The 18,430-nt window shown below is 41.0% G+C and overlaps 1 protein-coding gene across 1 annotated transcript; it reads left to right on the forward strand.

The window, feature by feature from the left end:
- Positions 1-9,578: 9,578 nt before the first annotated feature.
- On the forward strand, positions 9,579-9,986 carry LOC133815607 (uncharacterized). The gene has a single exon (XM_062248426.1). It carries the CDS (start codon positions 9,579-9,581, stop codon positions 9,984-9,986), a length of 408 nt encoding a protein of 135 aa, XP_062104410.1.
- The last annotated feature ends 8,444 nt before the right edge of the window (positions 9,987-18,430 follow it).

An 18,430-nucleotide genomic window follows, 5' to 3' on the forward strand; every position in this document is an offset into this window, starting at 1 on the left:
CAATTGGGGGTTTTGCTTGGTGATATTGGGAGAGTTTTAATGAGGTTTTAGATTGAGTTTGAAGGGAGGAAAACATGGATTTTGGCTGAGTTCCAGGTGTGGCTGCGGTTCTATTCTAGAGCGCTGCGGCCCAAGCTTGAGAAAGTGGGAGGAAGGGGTTGAAGGGCCGAAGGGCCACGGCCCGTGCTAGGGAGCTGAAAGGGAGCCGCCTCTGGTTGAGGGGTGGGCCGCGGCATGGCCAGGGAGGGTTGCGGCCCTTAGTGGCATTTTGTCCAGAAATAGGTTTTTGGCTTGGGGATTCTAGCCTTAGGCCTCAGGATCGATCCTACTACCTGGTTTAGTAGAATTCGATGTCTCGGATGCTAGGTTTTTATTTGGGAAACTTTATTATTCATTTTATTGATGGAAGCCCATATTTGGTTATGACCAGGTGACCGTCAAGGAACCAAAAGGGTTGATCTTTCTCCAGGGTCGTTCTTATGCTAATTCTCGCTCGAACTAGAGGCAAGAAAACTGCACCCTGTGTATATGACATGTGTGATTTTTGTTGAGGCATGTTGGTTATTAAATGTGGATATTGATTGCATATTAAATGCTTAGCAAATATTTCTTACTTGTGTATGGCACTGACTATTCAGAATAGGCACTGGTCGCGTATTACTGACCTGGGAGTCAGGAACGGCAGAAGCGTCATGAACGCAGAGCTGATAAAATATTAGATCTAATCGATATCAGCGTTGAATGACTCTAGGAGCATTAATGCTGGACCGACCTTAAGGTCGATGAAAATTATAAGCGCTTGACTAGTCTAAGACTAGTTACTCAGAGCCAGGGCCTAAGGCCTAGGTGACTGTTTGTCACATGGCTAGGGAGCGAAATCCTATGGTTTTGACTCTATGGTCACGCGGTAGGTTAAGTTGGTGACTAGTTCATCAAGCACCTATCATGTTTAAGCTAGTGAAAGGATAACTTATTTGTAAATCCCAGGTGACCATATCAACACATGGCTAATGGGAATGAAACCCACCTTAATGACTTTTACAACTGTCACTCCTCTATTTCGAACTGAAAGTCCTGAATGATTATTATGATCTTTGTTGATATTATATTCATGCAATATTCTGTTTTCTTGCTGGGCTTTGGCTCATGGGTGCTATGTGGTGCAGGTAAAGGGAAAGAAAAGCTCACCCAGCCTTGAGTGGTGATCTTAGGTGGTGGTGTGTACATTTGCGGCAGCTTGACCACCACGGCCAAGGAGTTCTCAGAGGTACTAGGGGGTTTACCCTATTTTTGCCGCTTAGGTCGGCTGATTGTAAATTTAAACTGTAATGACCATTTTGAGTTGTAAATAACTTGTAAATGTTTTGATGGGCCCATGAACAGTTTTATGTTTAAAATAAAATATATCCCTTCCCTTTTGATTGGTTTTCAACCTTAACCTATTAATAACACCGAGAAGCACGTTTTTAACCAAAGAACTCGGGTAGCGAGTTAAATTCACGGTTCAACGTTCACAGTAACTGTCCTAGGTTAACCAGGGCGTTACAACAAATAAGTTTAATCATTGGTTTTCTGATAGTTTTAGATTCTCTCTAAACACAAGTCATTTTCTAAGCCTCTTTGTTATTTTATCTTCTTCTCTCTGTATTCATCTCATGTGTTGAGAATTGCCCACACTAGTCTAGGTGATTCTAAGGATACATTGGAAGACTATGAGGAAATTAGAAGAACAATTTAGTTTCTTGATAATACTCTACGACAGAAAGGATACAAGAGTTGGAGAAACTGAAGGAAGGACTCTTTCATTCCGCTGCGTATACTGTAAGTATTCTTGTCTTTGTTTCTCTTTGAATTCAATTTTAGAACCATGTTCTAGGTTATCTCATATTAATTTGTTTAATATTAGATCTACAAGAAAATAAATAATGATCCTATACAAAGTTTCCCCAACAGAGCTAACCGTGATTTCATTGCCCTGGCCATTTGATGTATGGGGGATTGACCAGATTGATTCACTACCACCGGGAAAAGGAGAAGTTTGCTATGCAGTTGTCGCTATTGACTACTTTAAAAAGTGGGTCGAGGCCGAGCTTCTGGTGACCATAACCTCGAAGAGAGTCCTGGATTTCATCGTGAAGAACATTATATGATGTTTTGGGATTCCAAAGAAGATTTTATTTGACAATGAAACTCAGTTCAATTGTGATTTTCTTATGAAATTTTGTGAGAAGTACGACATAATCAAGAGTTTTCTTCAGTGGCGTATTCACAAGCTAATGGCCAGGTCGAGGCTAATAAAACCCTAAAGGCAAGTTTAGAGAAACGACTTGATGAAGCTACGAGATTATGGCCCGAGAAGCTCCCACAAGGACTTTGGACCTATTGGACCTCACATCGCACCTCCATAGGGTACACTCCCTTCTCTATAACCTTTGAAAGTCAGGCTATTCTCCCAATTGAGGCACAAGTGACGTCACGTAGGCATAAAACCTTCCATCAAGATCAAAACCATGACTTGCTCAACGCATCTCTAGAACTAATTGAGGAAAATTTGAGGACTCACAATTATAACTCGCCCATTATCAGTAGAGAATTACTCGTTACTTTAACTCGAAGGTAAAAGGACACAGACTTGGACTGGGTGACTTAGTGGTCTGAAGGGCGTTTTTTAAAACAAAGATCATGAAGATGCTGTATTGGGACTGAACTAGGAAGGACCATACTAGATCGTGGAAATCTTGCGTGAAGGAACCTTCAAACTGGCTCGATTAAGTGGAGAGTTGGTCCCACGAACCTGGTATGCTATACATCTCAAAAAGTACTATCAATAATATTTTTAGTATTTTTCCTCTAAAGCTTATTTATAAAATTCGTTCAATTTTAATAACATTGGATTGCTACGTAATTTAAACATAAAATGAATATCTTTTTCTTATTGTTGTATCACGTGCTCATTCTGTAAAAGCGACCAAGAATTTTGATAAATTCTGATCGCTTGGGGGGCATCATGTAACCCTCGAAGGGTCTTTAAAAGTAATTAATAAATTTGGATAAAATTTACGAAACTTAAAATCTGGAAAATTGATTATTCTACGACTTTTTAAAGCTCGAATTTTAAAAGAAATTCTGAATATGAACTAAGTTAAGAAAAATCAAAGAAACAAAACATAGAATTCAACTAGAAATGTAAAGACTCATAGTTTTTTTTATTAAATAATTTGTTTTTTAATATATGTGGGACCCACTAATTCAAAGAGTCAAAGGACTCTATCTTTTTTTTCTCTTCTCCTTTCTCTCTCCCTGACACTCTTCTCTTTCTTCTCCATTTCCTTCATTGTTTTTTCTTTTTCTTCTCTCGTCTAGCCACGAAAAGGGCCCTAGAACCAACCACCACCGACCACCATTTCTGACACGCGCTAGAGTTGGAGCACTAGTGGTCGGTGACAACCCCATTCCCAAAATCTCAAGGACATCGGAGTTAAGACGAACACGAACAGAGGTGTCAAAGTTTCGTCGTCAAAGCTTTCACTATGTTTTTCGGCCAACTCAGACCACCGTTCAGTGAGTGGGTAGCACCATTGGAACCAACATGAAGGCAGGAATGTCACTCACTAAATCATTTCGGTCAACTCACCATTTTTCTCAGGTGAGATTTCGGTTATCTTCGCCACTTTCTAGCAACTTTCCGGCGAGCCTGAGCACTTTTTGGACCGATGGTTGGCATGAACGTGATCTAGTCACTGACGTGGTCATTTTGATATATGCCTTGCCTACCTTCTTCAACAACTCTGACACACCGCTCACTGCCGCCACCAACCCCTACTATGCACCGCTTGGGTGAGGTTCCGAAACTTGAAATTTTAAATATGGTCATATTATATGTCGTTGGACACGACCTTGAATAAGGAATGCAATGATGATAATAATTTTCTCATTTGGTGGAGTAGGAAAAGTGTGGTATAAAAATCATATTAAATCACTCTAGGATCATCGTTAAGCTTTGGAGCGTCGCTTTGGGCTCGGATTGAAAATTCTAAGGAGGTAAGGCCTCAACTTGACTATTGGACTTATTTTACTCTTATTGAATTGCATTAAACATATTCCAATTTTGATATTTATAATAAGTTTGAAAAATTGAAAACATAATCTGCATGTTTTCTGTTCTGTTCTGAGGGCACTCAGTGCCGAATATATTTTTGTTCACTTATTTATGCAGGTTATGATTTTTGGGTTTTATTTAAATGCAGCTGTTATGCTGCCCAATTTTCTAAAATATAAAGGGAATATGTTTCTTTCTTTTCATGTTCACCTGCATTTGGTTATACTGATGACAGCCATCGTGATCATGATCTATGCATGTTGTTGTTTCACGACCTAGTCTCTGTGTCATCATAGGTAGATTAGGTGTCCACTCACGTGTAGGTGTAAAGACCTAGCATTTGTATAGAGGATGTGTTCTGAGCCCCCCCCCCCCCCCTTGTGGTGGTTATCAAGTCTGACTACCTGATTTAGGATGTCGGTTTTTCTATGGTGTGTAATGGGAACTAGGGATCTAGTGGACCGTGTGATGTGCACTTGTAGCTATGCTCTTATGATTATATGTGGTTTCTCTCTATTTTTGTTTATACATGATGATATATGTTTTGTTTTCAAAGCTAACCATGCAAGGATTTTATTTAACTTTTTGGGTCCCATGATATTAGTTGCTTTCCTACTGAGCTTTATAAGCTCACCCCCTTTATATCTCCCATTACAGGAACCAGTCATGTGAGTGTGGAAGGTGAATTATTAGTGAAGCCAAGGTGTTTAGCCTAGTTTTATTTTGCCTTAGTCTTATCCTTCGAGCAATGCTTTTGTATTTGATTTGGAACATTTTGTTCTGTATCGCTTATTTAGTTATGTAATAGTTAGGAATAAGTTATGATGGATGCTAATTATTATTTTGGTGATTTACAACTTATTAAATTTAACTATTTGGTGACTACATAACTGTGGGAATATTATTGTTCTAAGTATAATGATAGATGATCCTTCTTTTATCACTGATATTTTTATATATAACTATAGAGTTATTCCATTATTTTTTTACTTATAATTATGGTACTATTTAGTATAAACAAAATGATCATTTATAATGGTTATTTTTCAATAAGGGTCTAAGTTTGACCTTTGACCACCCAAGTTATGGATATTAAAAATCTGCCACATGCTAGGGCTTGGGTTGTGACAGAAAAAATGGTATCAGAGCACCGAGTTTAAATATGTCGGAGTGTGTCACACAATAGATTAAATTTATTTTCAAAGTAAATATTTTGATATATAAATGCATATGTATGTAGAAAGTATCCATTCCTCACTAACTGTTTAGCTTTATTTCTCAGACCTGAGATAATGGTTCCGAAAGGAAGGCAGCAAGGTGAAGCCTTGCAGCTGAAATCCCTGAGGTCGAGGTTCCCCCTTAGCCAACTGAATTCCCAATGAATGCCATTCTTGAGGCTTTAAGAGGCATTCCTTCCCAATACATGCATCTAGCTTCTTGGCAGAGTCATCACTTCAAGATTTTCCACCGGATTCAAATGCCTGAGTTTGAGGGTGGGCAAGAACCTATGATGGCTGAAATATGGTTGAGGCAAATTAAGTAAAATTTCAACACCATGGGAACACCTGAAGAGTATCAAGTGACTTTTTTTGTATCCAAGTTAGAGGGTAGTGCAGCGGATTGGTGGGAAACCTTGAGTAAGACCACTGAGACAGGAAGGATGACTTAGAGAGACTTCGAAAGGGTCTTCAAGGAGCAATATTTTAACCCATCTCATCAGAGGACCTTAATTGGGTCATTTGACAACTTAAGACAGGGAAATATGACAGTAAATGAATTCTACATGAAGTTTGTAAAATTATCTTCCTATGCTTATGTCGGTATGGTCGATTAACCTCTTTTGATTGAGCAGTTCCTTCATCGCTTAAACCCTTAAATATTGGGTCCACTTGACCCTACGACCTTACGGACTGAGGCTCATCAAGAAGGAATTGAAGGAAAGAATCCAGCCCGAGAAATAGGAAATGATAGGAAAATGAACAAGAAGAACCAAGAGAAATGATTATCCCAAGGACAATAACTTAGTAGGGGTAGCAATAGTAGCAGATCTTCAGGAAAGACTCGAATTGGGTCGTATGAGTGTTTCAGTTGTCGCCAATAGGGTCATAAGAAGAAAGATTGCCCACAACGACAACAGATGTTCCAACAATCACAAGGAGGACTCATAGGGAGTTATGCTAGGTCTACTCCTTTCACAGGACAATCTAAGAGTAACCAATCTCAAACTTCATCCTATGGTTTTACACCCGCACCTGGGCAACAATCCCAATATCAACATCAGTTCAAACCCCAAGGTTCAGGATTCAACCAAGGGTACTCAAAGAGTTTCCAAACTCCTATTTCTGCTGGGCGTCAGAGAGGGTTCAATCAAAGACGAGGTTCTGATGCAAGCATAAGCCATCCTAGTCATGGAAAAGGGAAAGCAAAGGAAAAAGCCTCTGGTCAAGCCTATGCTCTTGGTGGTGATGATGTGTAAGGAGGATTATGCCAAGGAGTTGTTGATGGTATGGTTCGTATCTTGCACTCTTGGGCTCATGTATTATTTGATACTGGTGCATCTCATTCTTTTATATCATTAATGTTTGCTAGCATGTTGGGTTTGAGTTGGGAAACTTTTACTCCTATATTGCAGTTGAGTGTACCTATGGGAGGGCATGGTGAAGTAGTCAACCATCTGCAAATCGGTTTGTATTATGTTTGAAGGGCATAATTTATTAAGAAACCTGATGGTGTAACCTATGGGACAATTTGATGTGATTCTTGGCATGGATTGGTTGTCTAAGTACCAAGACAATGTTGATTTCTCACGCAAAAGGGTGACTCTTTTAACTCCAAGTGGAGATTTCATTGTATATCGAGCCAACATGAATGCAGTAAGGCAGAATCCTATCTTTAAGGAATGTTTAGGTGGGAAAAGAAACTTAGAGTGTTATGAGAGTCTATTACAATTGAGAATAAGTCTAGGCCTCTAGACAAGTTTCCTTGGATGTCAGTGGTTAGTGGCTTTCCAGATGTGTTTCTTGAGGATTTCCAAGGACTACCACCTGATAGAGACATCAAGTTTCACATTGATTTGATTCCAGAGACTCAACCAGTTTCTACTACACCTTATCTCATGGCACCGGCAGAGTTTGCTGAATTGAAAAAGAAATTGGGTGAGCTAATGGAAAAAGGTTACATTAGGAACAATACTTCTCCATGGGGAGCTCCAGTTTTGTTTGCCAAGAAAGCTAATGGATCCTTGTGACTATGCGTCGATTATCAAAATTGAATCAGAATACAATTAAGAACAAGTATCCTTTGCCAAGGATAGATGAGTTGTTTGATCAGCTCGGAGGTTCAAAGTGTTTTTTCAAGATCAATTTGAGGTCAGACTATCATCAATTGAGGATTAAGGAAGATGATATTCCTAAAACTGCTTTCAGAACACGGTATGGACACTTTGAGTTTTTGGTGATGCCATTTGGATTAAGGAATGCACCTACAGCATTTATGGACCTTATGAATAGATTCTTTAAACCTTATTTGCATAAGTTTGTGGTTGTTTTTATTGATAACATTTTGGTGTATTCCCAGACACGTGAAGACCATGCAGAACATTTAACAATTGTGTTGCAAACCTTGAGGGACCATCGATTATATGCTCAGAAAGAGGAATGTGACTTCTGGATGATCGAGGTCAAATTCTTAAGGCATGTAATATCTCAAGAAGGCATTACTGTGGATCCTACAAAGATAGATTATATCTTTCAGTGGGAAAGACCAAAGAACGTTACGAAAATTGAAGTTTTCTTAGGTTAGCATGTTACTATCGTTGCTTTGTGGATAATTTTTCTCGAATTGTTATGCCTTTGACAAGGCTAACAAGAAAGGATTTAAAGTTCATGTGGGATGACAGTTGTGAAGAAGCTTTCAGGGAACTTAAGCAAAGATTGACTATGGCGCCTGTTCTCACTTTTCCTAATAGTGATGAACCGTATGTGGTATTCACTGATGCTTTTGGTACTGGTTTAGGAGGAGTTCTCACGCAAAATGGAAAGGGTTGTTGCCTATGCTTTACGCCAATTGAAGCCACATGAGAAGAACTACCCTACACATGACTTGAAACTTGCAGCAGTGATTTTTCCCTTGAAAATTTGGAGATGTTACTTATATGGGATAAGTTTGAATTATATTCTGATCATAAGAGTTTAAAGTATCTCTTTACTCAAAGAGACTTGAATTTGAGGCAAAGAAGATGGGTCGAGTACATGGAAGATTACGATTTCACTTTGCAATATCATTCTGGAAAAGCAAATGTGGTCGCTGAAGCATTAAGTAGAAAACCTCATGGCACTTTGGCTTGTGTGGCTCTTGAGGTTGGAAAAAAGATCACTATGGGTGATTATAAATTAGAGTACTATGAAGGAAAATATGTTGCTTGTGTTTCAAACGTAGTGGTTACACCAGTGCTACTTCAGCAAGTTAAGCAATGTTAGTGGCAAGATGAGAAATTGAGACTTATCTGGAATCAAATCCGAAATGGTGAGCAGTTAGATGGATGGACAGTAAATGCCGAAGGATTCTTTTACCATAAGGGAAGATTAGTCATTACAAATATCCTTTTTCTTAGAGAGTTTGTTATGATCGAGACTCATAGGTCTAAATTTGTTGTACATCCTGGAAGCACAAAGATGTACCAAAACTTGAAAAGACAATACTGGTGGGAAGGTATGAAGAGAGATGTGGCTAAATTTGTAGCTAAGTGTATGGTTTGCCAGCAAGTTATTGCTGAGCAGCAGAGACCTTCTGGGTTGCTTTAACCTTTACCTATACCCAGAATGGAAGTGGGGCAGGATCACGATGGACTTTGTGACTGGATTATCATTAACACCATGAAAGCATGACACTGTCTGGGTGATTGTCGATCGCTTGACCAAATCTGCTCATTTCATTCCAATTAGGAAGGATTATAAGGTTTCTGACTTTATGTGGATAATATACTTCGATTGCATGGGTTGCCTTCCAACATTGTCTCTGATAGAGATCCTCGATTTACATCAAGGTTTTGGTGAGCATTGCAAAAATCTTTAGGAACTGAACTTAACTTGAGCACCGCTCACCACCCTCAGACAGATCGACAGTCTGGGAGGACTATCCAAACTTTGGAGGACATGCTTCGTTCTTATATTTTGGATTTTGGGGATAGCTGGGGAGAACACTTGTCATTGGTGGAATTCATTTATAATAATAGATACCAGGCTAGTATAGGCATGACTCCATATGAGGCCTTATATGGGAGACCAAGCAGACCACCTCTGTGTTGGGCAGAACCAAGTCACAATTGGACCTCAAATTATCGTTAGTGCCACTAAGAAGATCAAAGACATCCAAGAGAAACTTAAGGTTGTTCAGAGTCGTCAGATTAGTTATGTCGATCTTTATCGGATGAGAAGTTGAGTTTGAGGTTGGCGACTATATGTTCTTGAAAGTTACTCCCATGCGTGGTGTGACAAGATTTGGAGTGAAGGGTAAGCTAGTCGCGAGGTATATTGGACCTTTCGAGGTTATCGAGAGGGTTGGGGAGGTCCCTTATCGATTGAACATACCTACGCAGTTGAGGCATTTTCACAATGTGTTCCACGTGTCGATGCTGAGGAAGTATACTCCAGACCTATCGCACATCATTGAGTATGAGGCTATCCCTCTTCAAGAGAACGTGACATATGAAGAACAACCCATCATAATCCTGGTGATAGAGTTAAAGGTGCTAAGGAACATAGAGATTCCAGTAGTCAAGGTCTTATGGCGAAACCATAGAGAAGATGAGGACACTTGGGAGTTAGAGTCGCAGATGTATGAGAAGTATCCTCATTTGTTTAATTTTCAGCTTGAGGTTGTACTTTGAAATTTTTGGGGCGAAATTTCTTTAACGAGGGGAGATTGTAAAGACTCATAGTTTTCTTTATTAAATAATTTTTTTATATATGTGGGACCCAATAATTCAAAGAGTCAAAGGACTCTATCTTTTTCTTCTCTTTTCATTTCTCTCTCCCTGACACTCTTCTCTTTGTTCTCCATTTCCTTCATTCATTCTTTCTTTTTCTTCTCTCAGCAAGCCACGGCAGGGGCATCAGACCCAACCACCACCTGCCACCATTTCCAGCATGTGCCGGAGATGGAGCACTAGTGCTTGGCGACAACTGCATCCCCAAAATCTCAAGGCCATCAGAGTTAAGACACACACGAACGGAGTTGTCAAAGTTTCATCGTCAAAACTTTGATTGCATTTTCCAACCAACTCAGACCCCCATTCAACAAGTGGGTGGCACCGTTGGAACCGGCGTGAAGGGAGGAACGTCGCCCACTAAGTCATTTCGGTCAACTCACCATTTTTCTCTGGTGAGATTTTGGGTATCTTCGCCAATTTCCGATGACTTTTCGGCGAGCCTGAGCACTTTTTGGACCGATAGTTGGCTTGAACATGATCTACTCGCCGATGTGATCATTTAGATATATGCCATTCCTACCTTCATCAACGATTCTGATACATCGCTCATTGCCGCTACCAACTGCTACTACGCACCGCTTAGGTGAGGTTCCAGAACATGAAATTTAAAATACGGTCATATTATATGACATTAGACACAATTTTGAATAAGGAACGCAATGATGATAATCGTTTGCTCATTTGGTGGACGTAGAAAAAACGTGATATAAAAATCAGATTAAATCACTCTAGGATCATCGTTAACCTTGGGAGCGTCGCTTTGGGCTTGGATTGAAAATTCTATGGAGGTAGGGACTCAACTTGACCATTGTACTTATTTTACTCGTATTGAATTGCATTAAACATATTCAAATTTTGATATTTATAAAAAGTTTGAAAAATTGAAAACTTAATCTGCATGTTTTATGTTTTGTTCTAAGGGCGCTGAGTGCTAAATATATTTTTGTTCACTTATATATGCAGGTTATGATTTTTGGGTTTTATTTAATTGCAGCTATAGCATCCCAATATTTTCTTATAAGGCTTAGGGCCTTGATTAGCGTGTCTGGAGGGCAATAAGTGATATATTACATTAATATGTGAATTTGATGAGTATGTGATTAGAAATGCATGTTATTAGGAGCATGTTTGTAATTTTAGCCCATTGAGGGTATAAATGCAATATTTGTGATTATTGTGATCTTTACCACGTGTGAGTGGTGATTTATTTGAAATGCAAGATCCGAGACAGTTCTAGGTCGCGGTTTAGCTAGGAAAGTCACAACGAGGTCGAATACCCGGCTCGGGAGGAGCCTAGGGGTATTTTGGGAATATTATATGTGTTTGGGAATTATTGAGCAACGGGTAGTAATTTAGTAATGGTTGAGACATGTTGGGATTTAATGGGGATTTATAGGAATACTCGGGGACTTAACAGGGTTTGGTAATGACTAAATTACCCTTGGGTTACTTAAGGGTTAAGGATAAGTTTAAAGGGCAGTTTGGTCATTTGGCAGGGGTAGTACTTAGTGGAACAAAGCAGAAGACTCCCTCTCTCTATCTCTCTGTTTCTCTCTCTCTTTGGGTGCTTGAAGGCGGAAGAAAGCTCTGAGGGAATTTAGCTAGGAATTCAGAACTCAAGGCTGGAATTTGGGAGGCTAGAAGTTTGAGGATTTGGGAAGACAGTTCAAGGCTTGAAATATCATTGGGGTAAGAGTTGTTGTTGACTGTTTTATTAGAATTATGGTTTTAACCTCATGTATGCATGGGTGGAAGATTTCATCTTGGCCTTATGTTTTGATGAGGCTTTAACCTAGCTTTTTGTTAGGTTTTGTTGCTGGGACTATTCTAGAACTACTGTGGTGATTAAATTGAGTTGTTAGATTGGTTTTGGGGTAAACTGGCTGGGTTTTGGTTGTGAAAATGGCAGATTTTTTCTGGGTTCGAAGGGTCGGGGCGCGACATTGTTCTTGGTGAGCCGCGACCCTCTAGAGCGGAAGGGAGTTCAGGAAGAAGGGCGGGCCATGACACCCTATAGGTTGGGTCGCGACACATATAGAAAAAAATGGGAGGTTGGGCTTCTGGTTGAGGCGGGCCACGGCATAGGGCCTTGGGCCACGACACTCAGTGTGGTATTCGACCCCAAGAAGGTTTTAGGCTCGGGAATCCAAAAGTTAAGGCTTGGGATGGATTTTATCACCCGAATTGATAGAATTCAAGGTCCTGAAGACTAGAATTATAACCCAAAGTTATTTAATGGATTAGAACTTGATGGATGGATATTGTTGATACGTTGTGACTAGGGTTTCAGCGAGGCTTGGAGTAGGGGACTGTGCTCAGGATACCGGTGCTCGGAAAGCTTGGGACACTGGTAAGAAAATTGTTGTACCCGTAGAGCAAGGCGTGGCCCTATAGTTTGTATTGTAGGGCACGACCCTATGTGATTGTGTTACAGGGCATAGCCCTATTGATTATGTTTGTATTTTTTTAAGTATTTGTTAAATTTATGCCATGTGTTGCAGATCTATAAATGTACGGCAAGGGACGGGAATGGTGAAGGCCAAGAATGGCAAGGGCCGAGAATGAAGAAGGTCGAGTACGACAAGGGGCGTGGAGCAGGGTTAAGCATGCAGAGTGCAAGTTGCGAGGGTGAGACCCTTCTTCGATCCCTGGGACATCCTCACGGTGTAGACCGCGAACCCAAGGCCTGGCAAAGAGCATGGGACGGCATGGCCATTATGTGTTTAGCCTGTTGGCTACATTGTTACATGCAGGTTGATATTTATGTATAAGTTGATTGCTTGTGTGGAGTTTTCTTGCTAGGCTTCGGCTCACGGGTGCTCTATGGTGCAGGTAAGGGCAAGGGAAAGGTCGATAACCCATGAGTACGGAGAGCGTGAAGCGACGTGTACATGTTCGGCTTGCCTGGCTGCCACTGCCAGGGGTATTTTTTGGAAATGATATGTATTAAACCTAATTTCGTCGTTTAGTCAACTTTAATCATATTTTGAGTTGTAAATATTTCTAAACAATATTTTGGGATCCTAAATGTATAACGTTTAATAATTTCAATGAATGGTTACATTTTCATAGTATATGACTTTTATTATAGTTTAGCTAAACTTTTAACTTAAAACCTAGATTAGCGAGTTAATTTCATGTTTTAAACTCACTTAGTAACGACTTTAAGGAAGTGAGGCATTACCGCAGCTATTATGCTGCCCAATTTTCTAAAATATAAAGGGAATATGTTTCTTTCTTTTTCATGTGTTACTTGCATTTGGTTAGATCGATTGTAATGCCCCAAATTTCCTAATAAGGTTTAGGATCTTGATTAGGAGGCCGGGAGGGCCATAATTGATTTATTATAGTATTTAATGATTATATGCATGTTTACCTGAATTATATTATTATATGATGGTGGGTGCATGCATATGAGAGAATTTGTTATTGTGAGGGTATTTTGGTAATTTGGCCACTGTGGGCGTAATTGTATATCTTGGGTGCATGATTGTGAGTAATTAATATAGCCACATTATAAGGTGGATTGGATCGAGCTAATCGACATGAGACGATCATGGGATGTAAGTGTTCGGTTTAGTCATAACGGGTTTGAGCTCGGGGCTCGGGGTGAGTCTCGGGGTGATATTAGTAAATATAGCATTACCGGGGATTTTAGGGTAACGGGTTATGAATTAGTGGTGTTTGAGGATATTGAGATTAACGAGAATTGGAGAGCGTTAATTATAGTTAACGGTATAGGTCGGAAAGGACAATTTTACCCTTGAAGTGGCTTTTGAAGCTTTGGAAGACCTAAGGGTATTTTGGTCTATTAACCCTAAGGATATATATGATATAAAGGCTGTAGATTGATATTAAAACAGAGCCTATCTTCCTCCTTCTCCTTCCATCCCGTACAAGCTTCCTCCCTCACCTCTCTTTGAATTTTGAGAGCTCAAATGGAGGTGTTGAGCTAGGGGATTAAGGGTGGCAGCTAGGGAACCTGTAACAACCATCAAAGGGGACTCAAAACAGGATTCAAGGTGAGTTCTAGTCACTTACTTCAGGTGGTGCTCTGTTTTCAAACTTTGGTTTTCAGCTTTTGATCTTTGTTAGAAGCTTGTATTCAAAGGGGTTTTGATGGATTATAAGATTGGGTTTTGATGAGGGGAGGTTATGGGTGTTGTCTAGGGGTTTAATTATATGTTTGGAGAAGGTTTTATGTGAGTTAGAGGGACTGGTTCGAGAGGAAATAGCACAGGGGAAATTCTGGTGCGTGTGGCCGACTTGGCTGGTCTGGGCTGGGCGCCGCGGCGCAGCAGGGGTGCGCCGCGGCCCTTGGCGTCTGGCAGTTGGGGAGCCTCTCTGTTTGGAGGCGCGCCGCGGCGCAGCAGAGGAGGGCCACGGCTCTTATGGCCAATTTTGCTAAAATGTGGTTTTTAGCTTAGGGATTCAAACCATAGGCCTCGGGGTTAGACCTAGTACCCGGTTGGGTAGTATTTGAGGTCTCGGGGGTTGGGATTTGGTTTGGGAACCCTCAGTTATCATTTTTTATTGATGATATCTTATATTTGGTTATGACTAGGTGACCGCTAAAGGACTAAAAGTTGATCGTTCTCAAGGGTCGTTCTTTTAATCGTTCTAGCTCGACTTTGAGGTAAGAAAACTGCACCCTGTGTATGTGAGACATGCATGGTTATTATGATGCATGTTGGTTGATTAATGAGTATGACATGCATGGTTATTATTGATGCATGTCGGTTGATTATTATGTGTGACATGCATGGTTATTCTTGATGCATGTTGGTTGACTATTTAACGTGACATGCATGGCTGTTACTGGTGCATGTTGGACTGTTGGATATATTGCATATGATGCATGAGAAACATGTGATTAGGACATGCTTTGTATACTGGGTGTGATATCGTTCAGAGTTTGAGCCTCTGTGTTAATGCATTGTCCTAATTGTACTAATATCTGTTAAGTAAGCATGCTGAATACCTTGTTTATGGATATTGGACATGTGGTATATGTTTGGTGGCATGGCTTACCTGTGTATGGCGCTGACTTATTAGTCAGAATCGACAATGGTGTCAGATCCGTCTGTGAAGCTGTGACTTATCAGTTAAGTTCACCACGGGCTGAAAACTGGTCGTGTTTTACTGACCCAAGGGTCAGGGGTGGCAGTGCGTTGTAAACGCCGGGCCAAATAAAGATTAGATCTGATCGAGGTCGGCATTGAATGACTCATATGGGGTATTAGTGCTGGACCGACCGGAAGGTCAATGAGAACTATAAGCGCTTGCCTGGTCTAAGACCAGATGATTATAGCCAAGGTATATGACCCCGGTGACTGGTTGTCACATGGCTAAGGGACGTTGTCCACCGTTTCGACTCTAGAGTCGTGAGGAAGGTTATGTTGGTGACTAATCACCTTGCACCTGTCCTAATCAAATCAAACTTATGAAAGAATCACTTATCAGTTGAGCCCTGGTGACCCTATCGTCACATGGCTAGAGGGAGCGATGCTCATTATTGTGACTTTTGGCTATTGTCACCTATCTGGATGGACCGTTGGTTCCAAACGGTTACTATGGTTATAGTTGATATCATATCATGTTATATTGTGTTTTCTTGCTGGGCTTCGGCTCACGGGTGCTACGTGGTGCACGTAAAGGCAAGAGGAAGCTGGGCCATCCCTGAGTTGGAGAGCTTAAGTGATGACGTGTACATATGCAGCTGCTCGTCCGCCACGGCCGAGGTTTAAAGTGGAACTAGGGTTAAACCCTGTTTTGCCGCTTAGAACGGCCTGTTGTAAATATTTTCTGTAATAAACTCTGAAATTATATTTTCGGGATCCCAATGTATATATATTAAACGTTCTAGTGAGACGTTACATCCTAACCAAAGTTTTTAATCCCTAAACCGCTAATCATACTTAGTTCACGATTTTGGCCAAATGACTCGATTAGCGAGTTTAGCACTGTTTGCAAGGCACATCGTAACGGTCTCAGGGGTTGGGGCGTTACAACTTGGTATCAGAGCGAACCAAGGTTTATGGTTCCTGAAGACAAGCTGGGCATGTACACTCATCACTGAAGATAGCTTCACTCAAGGAATGGTAACTATTTCTGTAGCTATGTGTATAGCTGTTTGAATAAAATGTGAATGATCTACCTGCACATTGTACTAGGGAGCATGAGATTCTGATAGAGCCTGGCTCTTGACTACATGATTATATGCTCCGTGAATATAGATGTATATATGACCGTGATCATATGATTGCCTGCTCCATGAATATATATATATATAATTGTGTTATTGCATGCTGGAATTAGAAGCATGGTTTGAGTATGGGAAGAGCAGGGATTATGAGTATGTATGAATGCCGTGGGCATGTTTGCAGCACTGCAAGTGGTTTATGATTTGTGGTGTGGTAAGATTTATCCCGTGGGAGAAAGCCCTTGACACGGTTATTGTGACTAATAGGTCAAGTTATTGACTGCAGATTCAATCAACAGGTTTATTCAAGGAAGATTATGAGGCCTGGTGATAGTTATACAGGAGCTAGGAGTTACAGCCAGGGTATCAGTTCTTCGTCTGCATCTCTGAATGTTCAGCAGATGCTTACAGATTTGCAATTAAGATTGCAGAGGTAGGAAGAAGAGATCAGGTATTTGAAGCAACAGCGGAGTCTGTTGGGTGGTACCTCTTCCTTTCCTATGCCAGGGGTGGCATCAGTTTCAGCTCAGCCTAGGGTTGAGAACAGATGGGAATTTCTATGTGGAAGATTCCTGAGGTTCTATCCTCCAATCTTTGAGGGAGGCCTAGATCGATTCAGAGCTAAGCAATGGATGGGTATGATCAGCTCCATTATTGATAGTATGGGACTGGTGGGTCATGATAGGGTGATTTGTGCTATATGAGCTGGAACACCACCTGAAAGGGGGTTGGAAATTTTACTGTAGCAAAGGCTTGAGTGTGAATGAAAGACTGAATTCTCCATTATTGTTCTATCATTGTTCTTGAGTGATTGTTTAAGTTTCTACAGTTTTTCCATTAGAGACCTTGACTTGATAATTTTTCCAACTCAACTTAGTTGACGAGTTCTCACCGTCAACAACTGCTAATGTATTTGTTATCCAAAAAATAGGCACGGGTGACGTGGTAGGCGTTTTTAAACACGTGGCTGACAACTGGTAGAGTTCTGTTCGACCATAGACCAGTAAGATCCTCCTGGCGTAGCAGTTGAGTTTTCCTTACGACCAGCATGGTCGTACACTCCGCATATTTCAAGATGATCTTGTGGAAATCATAATCAATTCCGAGATTATCTCCAATGATTCCTGATTATCCGATTAATTAGGAGAGAATATCTGTAACAAATTCATGTAATCCTCCTTGAGCCTATAAATAGAGAAAGATAGCTCAAGGAAGGGACTTTTGGCTTTTTGTTAATTGAAGTTATACACTTACGAGAGAATTAGAGCTATTGTATTACGATTATATTGCTTATCCCTCTCAAGTTTGTGAAACTCAGAGAACCCTAGTTCTTTGATCACTCCTTTGAGATCTCATATCAAAAATAGCTTAAGTGGACGTAGGTCATTACCATTTCCTGGGGCCGAACCACTATAATTTCTTGTGTTCTTTACTGTTTTTGTCATTATATTCATTCCAACACATCTATCCACATCAAGCATTTTGACTCCGTGTCAGTTAACCAAAACAAGGGTCAACATTCTGGTGCTTTCATTGAGAGCTTGATACGAAATTGTTGAAGCAGTAATGGAGAAAACAACAAAGAAAACTGGGCAGACAGCTGGCGCTGCACCATCTCAACCGCCTCCTCCTCCAAACATGGCTGAAAATGAGCCACATTTGGAATTTGATGAGGAAGAACTGGATTCCAAGACGCTGAGAAATACCCTGGGGGTATTGCAGGATGAACTGGCCAATCTGAGGGCCAGCCAAGAGAGTGCTGCGGAGATTATGGCGCGGCAGCAACAAGAGATAGAGTGACAACGCCAAGAGCTAAGTGAAAGACAGGCGGAGATGGACCGTCGTCAGAGGGAGGCCATGGTAGCCCTTGAAGCAGCTCTGCAGTTTGCTAGGAATCAGGCTGTACCTGCCTCACAGCCTGATCAACCCACAAATGGGCCACCCCAAAGGGGTCCCAATCCTAGCCAGTCGATCTAACCGTCGAGTCCCCAAAGGCCCGAGCAGCCGCCAATGCCTCAGGATGATGTCCCACCAAGGGATCCTAAAGTGCAGCCTCCATCCCAGGCTGGTCGAGGAAATCCCTTGCAGCCAAGGCAGAATAGGGCTGGGCAGCAGCCCCGTAGTCCTAGACGCCATAGGG

Source organism: Humulus lupulus, chromosome 1 (assembly GCF_963169125.1).
Source record: "Humulus lupulus chromosome 1, drHumLupu1.1, whole genome shotgun sequence".
Taxonomy (NCBI): Eukaryota; Viridiplantae; Streptophyta; class Magnoliopsida; order Rosales; family Cannabaceae; genus Humulus; species Humulus lupulus.